Source organism: Culex pipiens, unplaced genomic scaffold (assembly GCF_016801865.2).
Source record: "Culex pipiens pallens isolate TS unplaced genomic scaffold, TS_CPP_V2 Cpp_Un0001, whole genome shotgun sequence".
Classification (NCBI taxonomy): Eukaryota; Metazoa; Arthropoda; class Insecta; order Diptera; family Culicidae; genus Culex; species Culex pipiens.
The window spans coordinates 628257-645408 of NW_026292818.1; the positions used below are offsets into that span (position 1 = coordinate 628257).

A 17152-nucleotide genomic window follows, 5' to 3' on the forward strand; every position below is an offset into this window, starting at 1 on the left:
CCTGCAAAGTTAGAAAAAACACGAAATTTTAAAATGAAAAATTTTGTTCTAAATGAAAAAATGACCCTTCTGGGACAATGTAGATTCGAAAAGTACATTAAATTTCCCATAAAATGACATGTTCCAAAATTTTTTACAGTCGAGTAACGGAAAATGGGAGAATTTTTAAAACTTTTTTAGTGTTTTTTTCGATGAAAAATACGTTTTTTCGGAATTCTGAGTACGCCATCAAATCGGGCGTCTAATTTTACATAAAAGTCCCTTTGACACCAAATTTCTATCTCATCACCGTTTCAGGCTGCAAATTATTGAAAAACACCTCTTTTTTCGCATGTTCAAAAATGGAAGGGGTCGTACCGCCCCTCCGTCACGAGATATCAAAAAACGGACCTCGGATTCGTGATCAGGGACAAAAGTTACCCCTTAGGACAAAGTTTCACGCAAATCGAAGAGGGGTCGGGGCAACTTTTCCCGATTTCGTGTGAGTTGGTAGAGAATTACCCAAATAGATTTAAGTTTTTGTGAAAATTTCCAAATATTGGCCAGGAATAACCAAAAAAGGGCCTTATTAATAAAATGATAAAATTACGATTAGACCAACAAAGGTAGAACTTAATAGTTCCGAAGAACAACAGTACTACAAAATACAAACTAGACAAGCTTCACGAGTTTTCAGTACTTATATCTAGTAACAGGGTTGCCAGATCTTCGTCATTTCTGATTAGTTAAAAACGTCTTCGAGATATATATCTGCAGATTGGTATTAAGATAATTCCAAAAATCGCTTTCAAGCAAATTTATGACATTTGGTCTTGAAATCTTACATAAAGATTATTCTGGTATGTGCTCATAACTCAAGACAGAGAGGCCAGTTCTTCAATATCTGACTACGAAAAAAAAAAAACATTTTTCGAAGCGACCTCCGCTGATCAAACCTAATCGAGAGTGCGAACCAATCGTTAAAGTCCTAGTTCCGGTAGTTAGTTATTGCAGTGTTTCGTGGTAAAATTGAGCTACCTTTTAAGTTTTCATTATTACGCCCCTTTTTAGTGAACATCAACGACGACGACGCGTCACGACGCGCTGGTTACTGGAATTTCGCTAGTTTTTTTTGTTGGTTTTGCTAGCTTGTTATTTATAGAGAATATTTGACTAAAAATTCCCTAAAAGACCTGTATGTTTCTCGTGTGACTGTGTGAGTGTGGGTGATTTTTTTTCGTTTCCTCTTTTTTTTTTCTTCTGTAGAGCGGAACACTTTTTTTCATTCTGTTTTTTGGATCTTTTTTTCTTGTTTAAATTGTTAATATTTGCTAAAATTAGATTTGATTCTCTATTTTCTTCATTTCCCTAGACTAGTACCTCATATTGAACAGAATTAAAATCGGTAGAAAAATAGTTTACAGAGTTACTATATTATCACAACATTTGTTCCGACTCAGTTGGTGAGATGGGCGAAAGCTCCATGCCCTCGAGCAGGGGCGTCTTCTCGTCGTTGCCGCTGCCGAAGCCACTCCCCGCATCACTTCCGGTGCCGGTGCCGCCCTCGTCCAGATACTTGCGCACGTCCGAGGCGCTCCGTCGGCCGCCGAGCAGGGGTGACTTGAGCAGCGAGTCCGTAACGCTGCTGCTGTCCTGGTCGCTCGTGTCGTCCGTCGAGGAGCTCTCCAGCTTGCGGGCTTCGATTTCGGTCGAGTTCGAGCAGCTGGTCGTCGTTGGCTCGGAAAAGTCCTCCAGCGAGATGCTGTCCAGGATGGTGCTGTGCTTGAACTTGGCCAGGCTGAACTGCTGCTGGCGATCGGCGCGAGTTCCTCGGGCTGAGGGGGGCGTGGGATTGGCGGTGACGACGACCGGTTCCGGCGTCAGGATGAACCGTTCGACTTCGACGGCGCTTCCGGTGCTCGTGGGCAGTTCGTGGGTTGAGCTGAGGAGCCGGTCGATCTCGCTCTGGGTCGTCGACGATGGAGACATGTTGAAGGAAGTTTCAAACAGACATTCGTTCGATTTGATCAGCTTGTTCCGCCACTGGCAGACTCGGTCCCGCGACGAGCCGGCGATGCTTTGTAGGTTCTGGAACGAGGCGTTCTTCTTCTTCGTGAGTTGATTGTATTGAGCGGGTGGCATTAGCTGCTTGGGGGACGTCGGTGTCAACAGCGGTGGTAACGAGAGTTGATGCTGCAACGACGGCGAGGACGGGGACGCTTGACGTTGCTGCTTGAGTTGTTGGCTGAGTCGGCTGCTGACGCTGGTCGAGCGGGTCGTGTCGATGGGCATGAAGGCGGAGTCGATGCGGCGTTCCTCCTCGAACGAACGGAATATCTTGCGGCTGCTGTTCTTGATGGACTTTTGCGCCACTCGGGACGAGTAGGACATGTCCTCGAACGACGACACGCGATACTTTTGCGAAAACACCTCCGTCGTGGCACATTTCCGCAGCGGGGACGAAGTGTAGCACAGCGAAGTGTTGGTCGTCGACGAGGAGTGATTGTTGATGATCAGCTTCGGCGGTTCCAGGTACCGCGACGACGCGGAGTGATTCGGCGAAATGTCTCGCGATGACGAGGCGTGAGCGTGGTGATCGTGACACGGTGACGATCCCGCCGAATCGATGTACTTCAACCCCGCCATCGTGGTGGCGATCGATTCCGGAACCTGTGGCGCAGCAGAAGTTGAAGCAGCCCCCTCCACCAGCAGATCCTCGACGCCCTCGTCGATCGGCGAGTTCATCGAGGCAAAGCTGCTCAGCTTAAAGCTGGACGCACGGGACGACTCGCCGTCGGTCATCGAACCAAAGGCGGAGTCCTGCGACGGGTTGCTCAGCCCCAGGATCATCCCACGCCGGCTGTACTCCATGCGGCGCGATTTGAGATTTTTGAACGCGGACGACGGATTCAGCTGCTGCAGCTGTATCGACCCAGTGGACGACGACGTCGAGCCCTGCGACTCGATCGAATCTATACGAATGATTGTGTTGTTGTTACTATTGCTGTTATCGTCCGACGACTGTACAACGTTATTGTCACAGTAATGTATCGGCGAGGCCAACGGGTCGTAATGGGCGGGATCGTCGATGCGGGCTGATGCTATAACTATTTCATCTAACAGATCTTCGGAATCACTACTAGACAGATCGGAGGATTCTACGTCACTATAGTTTTTTTTGTTATGATGTTGTCGATTGGTGGTGGTGGTAACAAACAATGAAAAGAGAAATAGAAAAAAGAAAAAAACACAACATAAGCTGATTTTGTCACCCGGTACTTGCTCACCACACACACTCGAGAAGGGGTCTGAAATTGTTAGCATATATATCAAACTACGTTACGTTCTGTTAATCACTGAGAAGGGGTGAAATATACACAGGGGTGATGGGATGATTCTGTTACTTTTTTATAGTTATGGTATGATTGTGGAGGCAAAGCTAATCTACGATACTAACAGATAGATATGCTATGAGGTGTTGAAGGAGGACACACGTGAACACAAAGCTAAGGATGGCTGTTAACGGGGTTCAAATTCGAACTCAATTCTCGAGTTTTTTTTTAAATGTCCAATAAAGTTTTAAGGACTCATACATTTAATTTATTTTACTAAGAGTTGAAGATTAAAGAGAGATTAATCCCTTTTAAGCCGTCGAAAAGTCTAAATTTGAACCACGATACTAATATAACTTTTGGAGATGACGATAAATGGAGCGTTTTATTTGTACAAGCTACAACACTAATATTCGGTGATTCTTGGAATGACTACAATTTAAACAGTTGAATACGTCATGAATATTAACAAAAATTGGTTTAAAGATGACGTTATGCGAAATCAGACAAAACATAGTCGGTTAAGATATCTGGCATGATTGTACATTAGGGTGACAAGAAAAATTGAAAATTTCGGAAAATCGCAAAAGATACCTCCTGGATCGATACTTTAGGCAAAAACAAGTAACTGTGCCAATTTTGAGCCAAATCGGTTAAGGCTAAGGGGTCGCTTTTCATCGTTGAATTTTATATGGGGAAAATCGCAAAAATGTTTGGGGAAAAACATCGCTTCAGGATTTTTGCAGCAGGTGGCGCAGGTCTCGCCCAAAATTGTCCAAGTGTGAGATTCTTGTAGGAAATTTAATAACCTACAACTTTGTAGAAGGGTGCAAGACGATCCGAGTTGATCCTGATGAGTTATTAGCAATGCGATGAAAAGAAATCGGCTTATATACTTGAAAGTATACAAAGGGTATATAGGAAGTATATAAGAAAATATTTTTTTCTATAAAAATCACCAAAAATCAGGATCAACTCGGATCGTTTTGCACCCTTCGACAAAGTTGTAGGTAATAAAATTTCCTACAAGAATCTCACACTTGGACAATTTTGGGCGAGACCTGCGCCACCCAGCAGAAAATTACTGAATCGATGTTTTTCCCCATACATTTACGTGATTTTCCCCATATAAACTTCAACGATGAAAAGCGACCCCTTAGCCTTAACCGATTTGGCTCAAAATTGGCACAGATACTTATTTTTGCATTAGGAATCGAGTCAGAGGGTATCTCTGATGTCGATTTTTTTTATTGTCACCCTATTGTACATACTATACTTTGTACTGAGCTATGCGCAAATTGACATTGTTTTTCAAATAACTGATTTAAAGCAATTGATATTTTACTGAATTCTCAGATAATAGATTTGTTCGATTTTGACAGATAATTGACTGAAATTTCAGTAGATCAGTTTGGAAACAACTGACAGTCAGTTTATGATATGAAATCGCATTTGCAATCAAAAGTGCTTTTATTCATTATTTTCAAGTTATGGCCTGATTCTAATCCTGATTTATGGTAAAAAATGGCACATTTTAAATTTGTTAAAATTCCATTTTTTTTTATTTATTACAATTCCTAATTTTCCATTTTATTTGTTCGAATGCCTGAGAAAATTCTCCTTAATTTTTGATTCTTAATTGAAACTGTCGGACAATTAGAAGAAGAGAAACTTGCTGAAAAAATCTTTTCCGTTCTTTCTGAAAAAAACTTAATATTTCTAAAGGTAAAAAAAATAGGGACTTTTCAAACATCAGCTAGATTTTTTTTAAGATTAGAATTAGGAGCCGCTCTTTTGAACGGCTCTTTCGCTCTTTTTCAAAATTTTGATAAAAATGTTATTTTTAAGAATAGTGTGATTTTTAAAGTTATTTCACATTGGACATTTATAAATCACTTGAAAAAAATTCAAAACCAAGAAGATGTCCTTGAAAACCAAAGGTCTTGGCGGTCTCTAGGTCAAGATTTCTATTCAAAATTGAACTTTCATTTTTTTCAGTTCATGCGAACTCTTTTCTGCATTCTGATTTAAACGATAAAGTCTATAAACGCTAAGGTTTAAGCGGGCAAGATAATTTATTTTTTTCTAAAATCTCTCAGATATTTAGTAGGTTTTTGTTAATAATTTACAATGCTAAGCAATTTCAAATGCTCAAATTTGTATTCGGGTTATACTTTAATGTACGATCAGTTGTACAATGAAAAGTTATTTCATTTTGTTTAGAAAATCATTTACCTTTTGGAATTTCAAAGAAAAGTAGGAAACTGAAAATGAGTTTGAAAACTTTTAAGTGGTGTTTGGCAGCAATGCTATATTGGGATCAATTTGTATAAGCAATTATTATTCAATTTGGAATTGCATTTTCAATCCTAAAAACAAATTTTATACTACAATCAGTTCGAAATTCAATAAATTATATTTATTACAAGTTTAAAAATCATTATATCTTGGAACGGTTCTTTTAAAAGACCGGAGTTTAAAAAAGAACCGCGGTTCTTTTTTTTGTGAGCCATGGTTCATTCGCTCTTTTTAGTGAACCGGCTCTTTGAGCGGCGCGCTCTTTTTTACCCACCTCTTATTAGATTATTCTTCAAATACTCGTTTTTTTACATTGAAAATCTGACGAATGTTGGCTGAGGTACCGAGGGAAAATAATTTTATCATTTTTTATTTTTCACAAGGCTGTATCCCAGCAACTAACTGGTCGACATTTAAATTTCCAAAACGAAAATTAATGAGAATTATCTCAGCTATTCAGAAAAAAAATTACAAGGGTAGACTCTAAAAATATTCCAAGTTTATTATGTGTAAATTTTAGATTTTTTTTACAAAAATAATAACTCGGCGGCCAACATTTTTCCCGGCTCAAAAGTTGCGAGGTTTTGTTCCCTAAATCATATAAAAAATCAAATACTTAAAAAATATGGATTTTGGAAAATTGTTTTTTTTTTGTCAAAAAAAAATTAAAATCGGCAGAAATGTTTTACATGTATTTTTCTAAATGAATAGTCCTCATCAATATCTACAACAGAAGACACCAAATCGATTAGAATATTCCTTCACAAGATATGAGTTTTTGAATATTTACCTACCATTTTTGTATGAGTCAAAAACTCGCAACTTTTGAGTCAAAGAATTATGTACTTCGATTTTTAGAAGAAAAATTATTTGATTTCAGTTTTGAATTTACATTTTTTAAATAAAATGCATCATTTCCAAGTTACAGGATTTTTTTGAGATTTTAGAACAGTGTCAATCTTTGTCTTTTTTTGAAAATAATTTTTCCGAGCAGCTGATAATACTCGCTATAAGTTTTGTTTCTGGACTTTCAAAATCGGACAAGTGCTGGGATACAGCCATGCAAAGAAAAAACATTTATAAAATTAAGTGCCCATTGTGTCATCCAATTTGACCTTTTTTTCTTAAGACTAAGCTCAACAGGCATTCGTCAGATCTTCGGTGTTCAAAAACAGAACATTTGTAAAATTTTCCGATTTTTCCGAAAATTATCCCAAAATTTTAAAATTCAGTTCTTTTTAAAATGGTCGAAAAATCAATATTTTAGAGACTTTTCAAACTTAAGAATCTAGCTTATATTGAAAAAATATTGCACATATTTTTTTCAGTAGGCGAAAATTAATGTTTTGTTTTAAAATCAGACAATTGGTCCCCTAAAACAAATTGAAGAAATAAAAAAAAAATGAATTGAATTTTAGTAACGACAACTTAATTTATAAATCTGCACAAAATTTCCATGTATTTTTAGGAATATTTACATACCATTTTTGTAAGGACAGCAGCCAAAATTGTATGGAGACTTGTTTGGGTGAACCAAAGACACAATGGCTTCCATGGTCATCGGAATGGCCCCCACAAAGTTTGAGTCTAATAAAAAAATACAAATAAAATTCATTTCCGGGAGATTTGCTCACATAGGGGAAATATACCCATTTTAATCACTCTAAGCCGTTCGACCAATTCTCATCAGTTTTGCCATTTTTCGCTAATAAATCAACATTTTCAGATGTATCATCAATGGAGAGTTGCTTGCTCACTTTTGTTATAGTTATTTATTACTTTGGAACAGTCAAAAACACTTTATGAAAGCTGTAATTCATGATCAAAGTGCTGATAGGCCGATAATGGAAATAGGCTGAGAAAGGGTATAGGTCCCCTACTAATGTTTCTGGTACAAATGCCAGGCGCCTCCATTGATTCATTCTTAGAAAGCGAGATTCAATGCATGCGCTAAAATTCTTCTTGTCGAAGTTTGGTATATTTAGTACTTGTTAGAAATGAACTAAAATGTGATTCTGTAAAAAGGAGCCATGAGAAATTTTCTTGTCTGAGAAAATATTATTCCTGATATTCTAATCAAACTTTTGAGAGCTGAACTCCAATATGAGACACCCTAATGAGAAGTTACAAATAACCATGCGTTTCCATTGAATTGCAGATGAAACCATGTTTTTGTGGAGACGCATGGTGAATAAAATTGAATATTTTTTTGGGAAACTTACAACAATATATTTTCAAATCACTCAAAACCTTATCAAGCAGTAAAAATAGTAATTTCTCCCGATTTATTCTTTCAAAAGATTACCACACACTAGCAGATACAGATTAGTTAGTTGCAAACTCGATTCAAAGCAGTTAGTTCCTTACCTAAGTATGTTAGCACAACCTAACCGTAAGTGTGTTTGACTGTCGGTTTCACGTCAATCGGAATGGGAAACTTAACACTCTCTATTGAATTGTTCATTTGTTTCCACAGTTTTGCTCAGGCCAGTCGAAAATCAAACGCGTCATAATGGTGATAGTTGCTGAAGAAGGTGGTGGTGTGTCAGAAACCGATAAGAGAATGGGTTGAACAACGAGTAACCAAGAAGAAATAAGAGAGAAAGTAAGAAAAAAATAAATGATTTTTTTTTTTGGTGAGTGATGAATTTTCATGCGGATGAGGGATTTGCTTCGGAACACCTATAAAACAGCAAATTATTGGGGGTCAGATTTTGTTTTGATTATTAACACTTTATTGATTGTCCACTACAACATCGATTTTGGAAAACATGAAGTTTTAGGGGGTTGATGATTCGAGAAAAATCTGTAACATTTAGTATTTATCTATTCTAGAGATGAAGTTTCGGCGTCATTGTTAGAGTTGAATATTTTATGTATTGATTGTTTTGACAATATTCAAAGGGAATTGAGTATACGTTTGAGTGTTGTTTTTTTGGAAATGGATTCTTGCCTTTATCAAACGAATGTTATGCCAAATAGGACAAAATACGCCAAGTTATTTAGGGATGTTTAGCAAAAGTACCAAGCGTCTCCATTAAATCGTTTTCAAAAAAGTGTAGATTGTGGAGAAGCATGGTTGCTCAAGAGTACTTTAGGGACTAACTTTGTGCAAAAAAAAAGAGAATCTCCCCCGCTAGTCAAGCCACAACTTTTGCTTATCACTGTTTGATGGTGTTTCTGTGCTGATTTTTTTTTGTTTCAAGATAACTTCTAACTATAATGCAACAGGCGTTCAGGCGTACGATGCGAATGCGAAATTAAGTAACAAAAGTGTAAGGACGAACATTGTACTTTGATTAGGTGGAGTAACAAACTTACTTACTTCTCTGAATCGATTGGTTTTAGTTTTTTGGTGTAAGTGTGTGTGTTGGGTGTTATTCTCTGAAATAAGCAAAGTGACTATCTCCCTCTCTGAAATGTGAGTGCTACGAATTTATCAAACTCCTAATAGCTTTGAATTTTTCTAGAGATTTTAATCTGACATTTATGAGATTAGTTTTGGCCAACTTTTTGGATCCAAACCACTATTTTTCGTTTCTAGCCTCTAGAATTCACAATTTACTGCTAGTTACTTCAACTTGTGGTAACTGCTGCTGCTAGTTAGGGGATGAGCTGCTTGGGGGTGGCCACGCAATCGTTTAATCTTCTGCTTCCGTCGCTGGAAAGTGAGCTTGTGGTGGGCGAGGAAGTCGCTACATGTTTGCTACATGGTTTTCTGCTTGCTTTCGAGGGAAAGTTCACTAGATTTTTTTTTCAAGAGTTTCCGATAATCATCGCCGTCATCGTTTTTTTTGGTGGGGGTGCGAAAATTGGCATAACATCGGATGATAAAGACGAGTTTTTTTTTGTGTTATTTTGACGGGTAGGGAAACCGGGGGGAAATTTTGGGGAAGAAATCAGAGAAAGAGAAAGACACACACAGAATGTCAGTGAGATTTCGGTTTTTCTTTTTGTTCTTCTTGAACAACTCAGGAAGGATACAAATATTCATTTACAGACAAAACATTTTGCGAGGAAAGTGGGGGTGGGCGGTGTAATGGCAATAAAATAAAATCGTTTTCGCTCGTTTTTGGACTGCGTCGGAACATTAAAGTGAAAGCGCTGATGCTTTTTTACGCAACGGAAGCAAATTGCTTTTTTGTTTCTTTTCGAAACATAACAAGAAAAAAGAAAAAAACATGAAAGTTGCGTTTGCGAAGAAAAAAAAACGGAAAATTGAAAATTTCGAACCGAAGGCTGGGGAAAATTGAGTTGGGGGGTGCTGATTCGTGAAATGTTTGTGTTTGTGGGTGTGAAACAGAGCTGAGAAGGAGTAATTGGCACGGGGTCAGACAGGAATTACACACCCGGTTTTCCGCTCACGTGGCGTCGACGGTGGCGTGCACGGCGAGCTGCCCTCGCTGTATGATCCACTTAGTATCGCACCTTGTCGTCTCCGTACGGCGTTCAGCAGGCTCAGCGTCGAGCTACTCAAACCATGTTTAAAGGACTGTGAATGAGATGGGAGAATGTTTAGTTATGGGTGCTTTGTTACAATGTTGGCACTTGATGGAGGCGCATGGTTATTAAGAAAAAATATAACTAAATGTTGCTCATTTGATTTCTATCAAATTTTGCCGATAGAGGTTAAATTTATCTTCTTTTTTTAAACAAATCAAACATTCTATTAACAGACTGGAAACAAATTAAATCCATTTTTTTCTTATGAAATTTCAATTGCTCACTGACTGACACTGGGACTGATTGTTAATTTAAAACGAATTTTAATCACCTTAAATTGTTATTGATTTACGGGCTTGTCGGTATTTTCAGTTGAAATTAAACTCTCAAATTTGGTAAAAAATAAATGAGACTGATAGGTGAACAGGTGACATGTGTGTTTGACATTTCGCAAATTCTTCTTTCAAAACCACAAATGAGTTATCCCCGGATTTGCTTAAGTTTTGTATGTTCTTTGATATGCGCATGGTCTTGATTTTTTTTTTTTGATAATCATATTTAATTGCAATGGAAGTGTGTATTTTTTAATACTCAGCAGATTTTTTTTATGGGAACGAGAATAACCTAGGCTGGTTACTCAAGAAATCGAAAGAGGTCGAAAATTCCCCAAAATAAACTTTTTTTGATGTGGTTTAATAAAATTTAGAAGTTGATTTTTATTTATCAAAATAACTTATTTAAATCGTGAAAAAATAAAAAAATTGTAAAAGTTACAAAATAGATTCAAGATTGTTCTGAATTTTAGCAATTACAAATACCGTCATCAGGGATGACATTGGGTCTGGAGGTAAGATTGGGTCATACAAAAAAACTGAAATTTGTATGACACAAACTCACCCCCTGACCCAATGTCACCCCTGATGATGGTATGTTAAAAAATGGTAAAATCATTGAAATAAAATGGAAATCATAAATAAACTGACATCCTGACAAATCAACATATTTTTTTAAAATTAATTATCAAGTCCACAATATTTAAAAAAAAAATGCGTATGAATTTCTAGTTTTTTTCCTTAAATTTTGAGCGTTTTCCCTTTTTTTAGCGTTCCCTAAAAAAAACAAGAATGAAATTGAAAATTTAGTCATTTTTATTTTTCTGCCATTCCCTGTTTTCCCTATAAAAGAAACAAGGAAATAAAATGTTATGTTTAGCACTTTTTTTTTTTTTTTTTATACAGTTTAAATAATATTTTAGGTTTTAATTATTTTTTAATAGAGGTGGGCAAAACCGCTCTTTTTTTGGAGCCGCTCATTTTCGTTCGTTCTTAAAAAAGAGCCGCTCTTTTGAACGGCTCCTTCGCTCTTTTTCAAAATTTGGATTAAAAGGTTTTTTTTAATGGACTTTTATAAATTATTTGATTAACAAATATTAAAACTGAAAACGAGAAGTTGCCCTTGAAAACCATAGGCCTTGGTGGTCTCTATGTTATGACCGAGCCACGTAGCCTAGTGGTAACGCTCCCGCATAGTAAGCGGTAGATCGGGGTTCAAATCCCGGCTCGGACCAACAAAACTGGTGATCGTTTCTCTTCTGGATTCGATTGCTTAGTAAAGGGAAGGTAGTGTATCGCCACAAACTGGACCTTATCACGACACCTTAGGAAGGCGACCTATGGAATGTTAACATTAACCCTAACATATTAACATTAAGTTGAGAATGAAACTGCCACTGAATCCGCTTTGTAAATGCCGGCCCCGATACTCTTCAAGGGTGTTCCCCTCAGGAACTGGGAAAGATTTACTTACTTACTTTATTCAATAGATTTTTGGTAATATTTAACAAATTATGCGATTTGAAATGCTCTAATTTGTATTCCGATAATACTTTTGTGTACAGTCAGCTGTACAATGATTTTTTTTTATTTTGCTAAGAAAATCATTACTACAATTTTTGGAAATTCAATAAATTATATTCATAACAAAAATCATGCCGTCTTGAAACGGTTCTTTCAAAAGACCGGAGCTTAAAAAAGAACCGCGGTTCTTTTTTTGTGAGCCACAGTTCGTTCGCTCTTTTCAGTGAACCGGCTCTTTGAGCGGCTCGTTTTTTTTGCCCACCTCTATTTTTTAATATTGCTCATGATTTCTATTAGAATCAAAATTATGAGTGAGCCCATTTTCGAAGTATTTTGTCAATAATTTACTGTTTATGTTTGGTTTAAGTACTATTTAACTAATATTTTCAATAGTTGTTTTTTTTTTGTAATTTATTTAGAAATTTTGTTCGATAGCTGATGTTCACTTTTTTATTAATTTTTTTTGACTTGATATATTTTTTGGGCAATAAATTCCTTTTAGTTCAGGTTCGGTAAAAGTTGATGTTCGAAAATGGGATTTAGCTGGCAACAGTGAATGGTTTTTTTTACAAAACAATATTCAAAAAATAACAAAAAAATACCCTCTAGCCATTACACAAGACAGTCTTAATTCATTGGACAATGTTGCTGATTTTTTGTCAAGATTTTTAAAATGTTTTGTTTTGAAAAGTTTCGCAAAAAATATATTTTTTTCAAGAATTCAATTTTTGAATGTCGACTAGAATTTATAATGGATAAGTACTTATGTGCAATTTTGACTAAGTACTTAATTTCCAAGTTATAACCACCTTCAGGTCAAATCTAAATAAACGTATTTTTCAAATTAAAAAAAAATGTGCAAAATCCTCGTCCATCTTTGACTTAATAGAGGTTTAGGCTCTTTTCAAATGTTAGATGTGATTTTGAAATTTTGATTTTTTTTTTTAGGTGATGAAATATTTTACTATGGTTTCACATAGAAAATCGGATCAACAGTTTCCAACATATCGCCGAATGAAAATGAGGGATTATTGGATTGTATTTGAGCAATTCTCTACGAAATCGGCTTTTTTGAATTTAAATCTTTGTATTTTTAAATCCGGCTGAAACTTTTTTGGTGCCTTCGGTATGCCCAAAGAAGCCGTTTTGCATAATTAGTTTGTCCATATAATTTTCCATACAAATTTGGCATAACTCGGTCAAAGATTTTTTGCCCATTCTGGACATTTCTGAAAAGTTGGGAAAATAGTGTTTTTTTTTGCAAATCAAGTTTTAGTGACAGAAAGTTAAATTAAAAATCACCAAATTTTTTTAACCGTGTATCATTTTTTTTCCAGTGTAGTCCTTATCCATACTTACAACTTTGCTGAAGACACCAAATCGATCAAAAAATTCCTTCAAAAGATACAGATGTTGAATTTTCATACATCATTTTTGAATGGACAGCTGCCAAATTTGTATGGAAAGTTATATGGACAAACTAATGATGCAAAATGGCTTCTTTGGGCATACCGAAGTCATCAAAAAAGTTTTAGCCAGATTAAAAAATACAAAAAAAAATCTAATGACCGAAATCTGAGAGAATTGCTTACTTATGAAAGTGTATTTTTCCTGATTTTATTTAATTCAAAATATCCCAGCAAACAAAGGTCGCACCAATAATTAAAAAAAAAGAAAATCTTAGAGAATTTTCTCAAATATTTGATAAATAAAATTTCAGAGATGAACGAAACTGGACACTTTTTTTTAAATTTGAAAAAGATAAATTCTTCGAAAAAAATACGTGCAGGTTATAACAACTTGTAAACGGTACACTTAATCAAAATTTCATTTTTTCATTTTCAATTGCAAATTCAATTTTACATCTTTCTAAAACTGAAGTGCTGTTGCGAAACTTTCCCAAAAATCTTATTTTGGCCTATCTAAAGCTCAAAAATTGGCACTCTTGTTCCACTAAAACATATTTAAAAAAACTAAGGGGTTCCGTTTGTCAAAATCGAGTTTTTGGAAAGAAAAGTGAAAAAAGGTTATTATTTTTGTTGATCCCAAATCCCAAATATCAGCTTGATTAGACTATATGTATTTTGATGTAGGTTAAATTAACAAATTTTGAGGAATTAGAATGCAACGTTTAAAATGTTATTAATTCTCTAACAGAAACATTCACCACAAAAAGCTAACTTTAGAGTGAGTATTTTCAAACTTCTTTCCCAACCTTGCGCCTCCACCAACGCACTCAACCATGATTTCAAGAGTTTGCTTTTTCAAGCCCCAACAGTCCAAGATCGCACGTACAGGCACACATGTTCCTCGCAGTTCTCTTAAATCGATATTGCGGAATATATCACAAAGGACCAGTTCTTCGACGGTTGGATAGCGCCCATCTGGTGACTCGAATATCATCTGCAGCACGTCGACGACCTGCGGATAGGAATGAGACAAAGAGAGAAAAGTGACTTTGTGAATCGTTCCAGAACAAACAAAAGGAAAATTGATAACAAAAAAAAAAAAAGAAACGTCGAGTCAGGTCAAAGTGTTACTAGCCCATAAGTCATCTGTCGGTGAGGGTGGTGAAACGAAACGGATTTTCAAGATCAGAGAGAGGACAGAACCCCGTGTGAAAATGGTCACCCGGCTTGTCAGGGTTCGCTGGATTTGATAGGTCGCGCACTGATAACGTCCAACTGTCTGCAAACAGGTGCGTTGTGACGCACAGGGCAAGCGATAATGGGCAGCAGTACAGTGATTCCTCGTAAAGTTTGGCTGCTAAACACTGAAACAATGAGAAAGTCATGCAAACCTGTGGGTAGCGCTCGAGATCGAGCTGATAGTGGCCCGGGGTCGGCTGGGGCGACGTGAGCTCGTACCCGGCGCACATCTCGAACAGCAAGTGGCCGAAGCAGACGACGTCGATGTTGTCAATGTCCGGGGCCGAGCGGGACCACACGATGGCGTTGACGCGCGAGTTGAGCCCGAGCAGTCCGTTCTCCAGGCCGGATAATCTGGGCGGAAAAAAGTGAATAAATGAGATTATAAATAATGGAATTAGTAGATTAATGGGACGTAAATTGTGTGAGGGTGGAGGGAGGTGCTTAGGGAGCAGGAGGATGAGGGGGGGGGGGGCAAAAAATCAGGATCCGAGATAAAAACAGACTTTGGAAAGCCAGAACCTCGGACGCATTAAGTTTGTAATGGGATTATGGTAGATTGCATCAGAGGATTGGTTTGTTTTTTTTTGCCGCGTTGCTGGTTCCATGGTTCGTGAATGAAATATTTGCAATCGCTGGCAAAATCAAAATGTAATGGCTGCACCATAAATCAATTAGAGAACAAGCACGGAACCACGGGACGATAATTAGCACATTGTGAACAAAAATTACCCTGGAAGCGTTTTCGTTTTTCACAATAAAATTAAATTTCCTGAATTTCAGGATGAATGTTATTAGAAGGAAAATTTAACGTACCTTACTGCCGCTCAAATCAAGTCCGTCCCATATGTAATTTCGTCAATTTGGAGTTAATGATGTAGTCTTGTTCAAAATCAGCTGAACTATCAGGAAAACCAATGAAATTGAGTTGTTTATTCTAGAAAACCGTAGAAAATTTACTTCTTCGAGAAATTCTAACACGTAACCTTATGGGCGGGACAACATTGACTTGCGTTTTTCTCGGCTTGCTATTTTTACATATGGGACGGACACGATTAGAGCGGCAGTTTACTAATCTGCAATAACCCGGAAGAGATTTTTTTCATTTGCAACAAGAAGTTTCATTTCAAAATTTCATGTATTTTTTTTTTAAATTTACATGGGTAAGTTTTAACAAGCAAGTAGTAGCAAGTGAGTAGTACTTTAGGATAACGCAAAATTTTTAGCGGCTTTTAGAAATTTTAATTTTTTTATATGGAATATTATTTCCCATTCATTCCCTATTTCAAAAGAAGTAATTAGATTTTCCTTACAAGTCTTCATACAATTTAGAGGACTGGTCATACAAATAAGTAAGTAGATGTATGAAATTTTGTAGCTTGAGAAGAAATTTTCTGATCGATTTGCTGTTTTCGGCAATGATTTCAGAAAAAAAACTTCATGGAAAAAATCCAATTTTTAATAAACTTTTTAAGACTAAAATTGTAATTCCTAAAATACCTATTTTTTAAAATTACGATATTTTTGATATTATTTAGAGAACAAAAAAGGGACAAAATCTGGTTTAGGAGATTTTGATTTGATTTGACAAGATTTAAAAAAATAGTGTATTTAGGAAAATATCGAAAATCTGGAATCATCTTTAAAGGAAAATCGAATTAACAATCAAAAAGTACTTTACAATTGTTTAGATAAAATCTACCGTTTTCAAGCTAAAGCTGCTTTTAGGTAAACATATTCGATTTATTTTAGTTTTTTTTGAGTTGAAAGAAGAAGTCTTGGAAGAAAAGCTTCTTAAAAAAGAACTTTTTTTAAGTTTAACAATGACCTCTAATTTTCTCTCTTAAAGCTTGAAAATAAGGCAATAAGTTTCTCAAACACAGCCTCACAATGAATTTGAATCGATGAAAATAAATTTCTTAATTCACCTGATTTGCCTGTAATTTTAAACTGATGATATCTCGGAAACTATTGTTTCTTTTTTTAGTGTTAAAAATTTAAACTATTGTTAAATTTTCTGAGCTCTTCAATAAAAATTATCTCAACATTTATAAATCTACCCTTAATGGTGAAATGGTCTGAAAACTGATAATTTTTCTTATTTCATATTTTAGACCAAATTTTCTATTTTTTTAAAATATTTTTATTGAAAATATCCTGCTGTTTACTCGACCGTATCAATAAATTTTTAGGTTAGGTTTGGCTTTCGGTCTGTTTGGGGAATCAAAACACTTGTATGAAGAGAACATAAAAGTGTGTTGATTCCCCAAACAGACCGAAAGCCAAACCTAACCTAAAAATTAAAAATATCAGAAAAATCTTCTTTCGCAAAAGTAAATCGCTCAAAAATAAAAAATAAAGTTTTATATTTAAGATACTGTGTAAAAAAATTTTTCAATATTTTATTTTTGTTGCAACTTTCTGCTAAAAAAAATTAGAAATAAATGAAAAATTGTACAATTCTGTTGAATTATAAAACATACCGCTGCAAAGTTAAAAAGTGAATTAAAAAAAAAAGATTTTTTATGTTACAAATGAAAGAATGACCCTTGCAGATTCGAAAAGTACATTATATCTACTTTTTATTTACATGTTT

General features: G+C 36.0%; 1 protein-coding gene across 7 annotated transcripts in view; it reads right to left on the reverse strand.

The window, feature by feature from the left end:
- Nucleotides 1–490: 490 nt before the first annotated feature.
- The window catches only part of LOC120417700 (slowpoke-binding protein-like), a 113412-nt gene continuing 96750 nt past the window's right edge, over nucleotides 491–17152 (reverse strand). For 4 of the 7 annotated variants that reach the window (XM_052711315.1, XM_039579871.2, XM_039579865.2 and 1 more), the window contains 4 exons: nucleotides 14709–14910; nucleotides 14204–14329; nucleotides 9959–10101; nucleotides 491–3145 (listed from right to left, as the gene is read on the reverse strand). In XM_052711315.1, the coding sequence (XP_052567275.1) occupies nucleotides 1417–3145; nucleotides 9959–10101; nucleotides 14204–14329; nucleotides 14709–14910 (2200 nt within the window). In that variant the 3' untranslated portion in view covers nucleotides 491–1416. Of the gene's footprint in view, nucleotides 3146–7976; nucleotides 8135–9227; nucleotides 9353–9958; nucleotides 10102–14203; nucleotides 14330–14708; nucleotides 14911–17152 lie in introns of those variants that run through there. The other 3 variants (XR_008212679.1, XM_052711316.1, XM_052711317.1) reach the window with 3 other exon arrangements.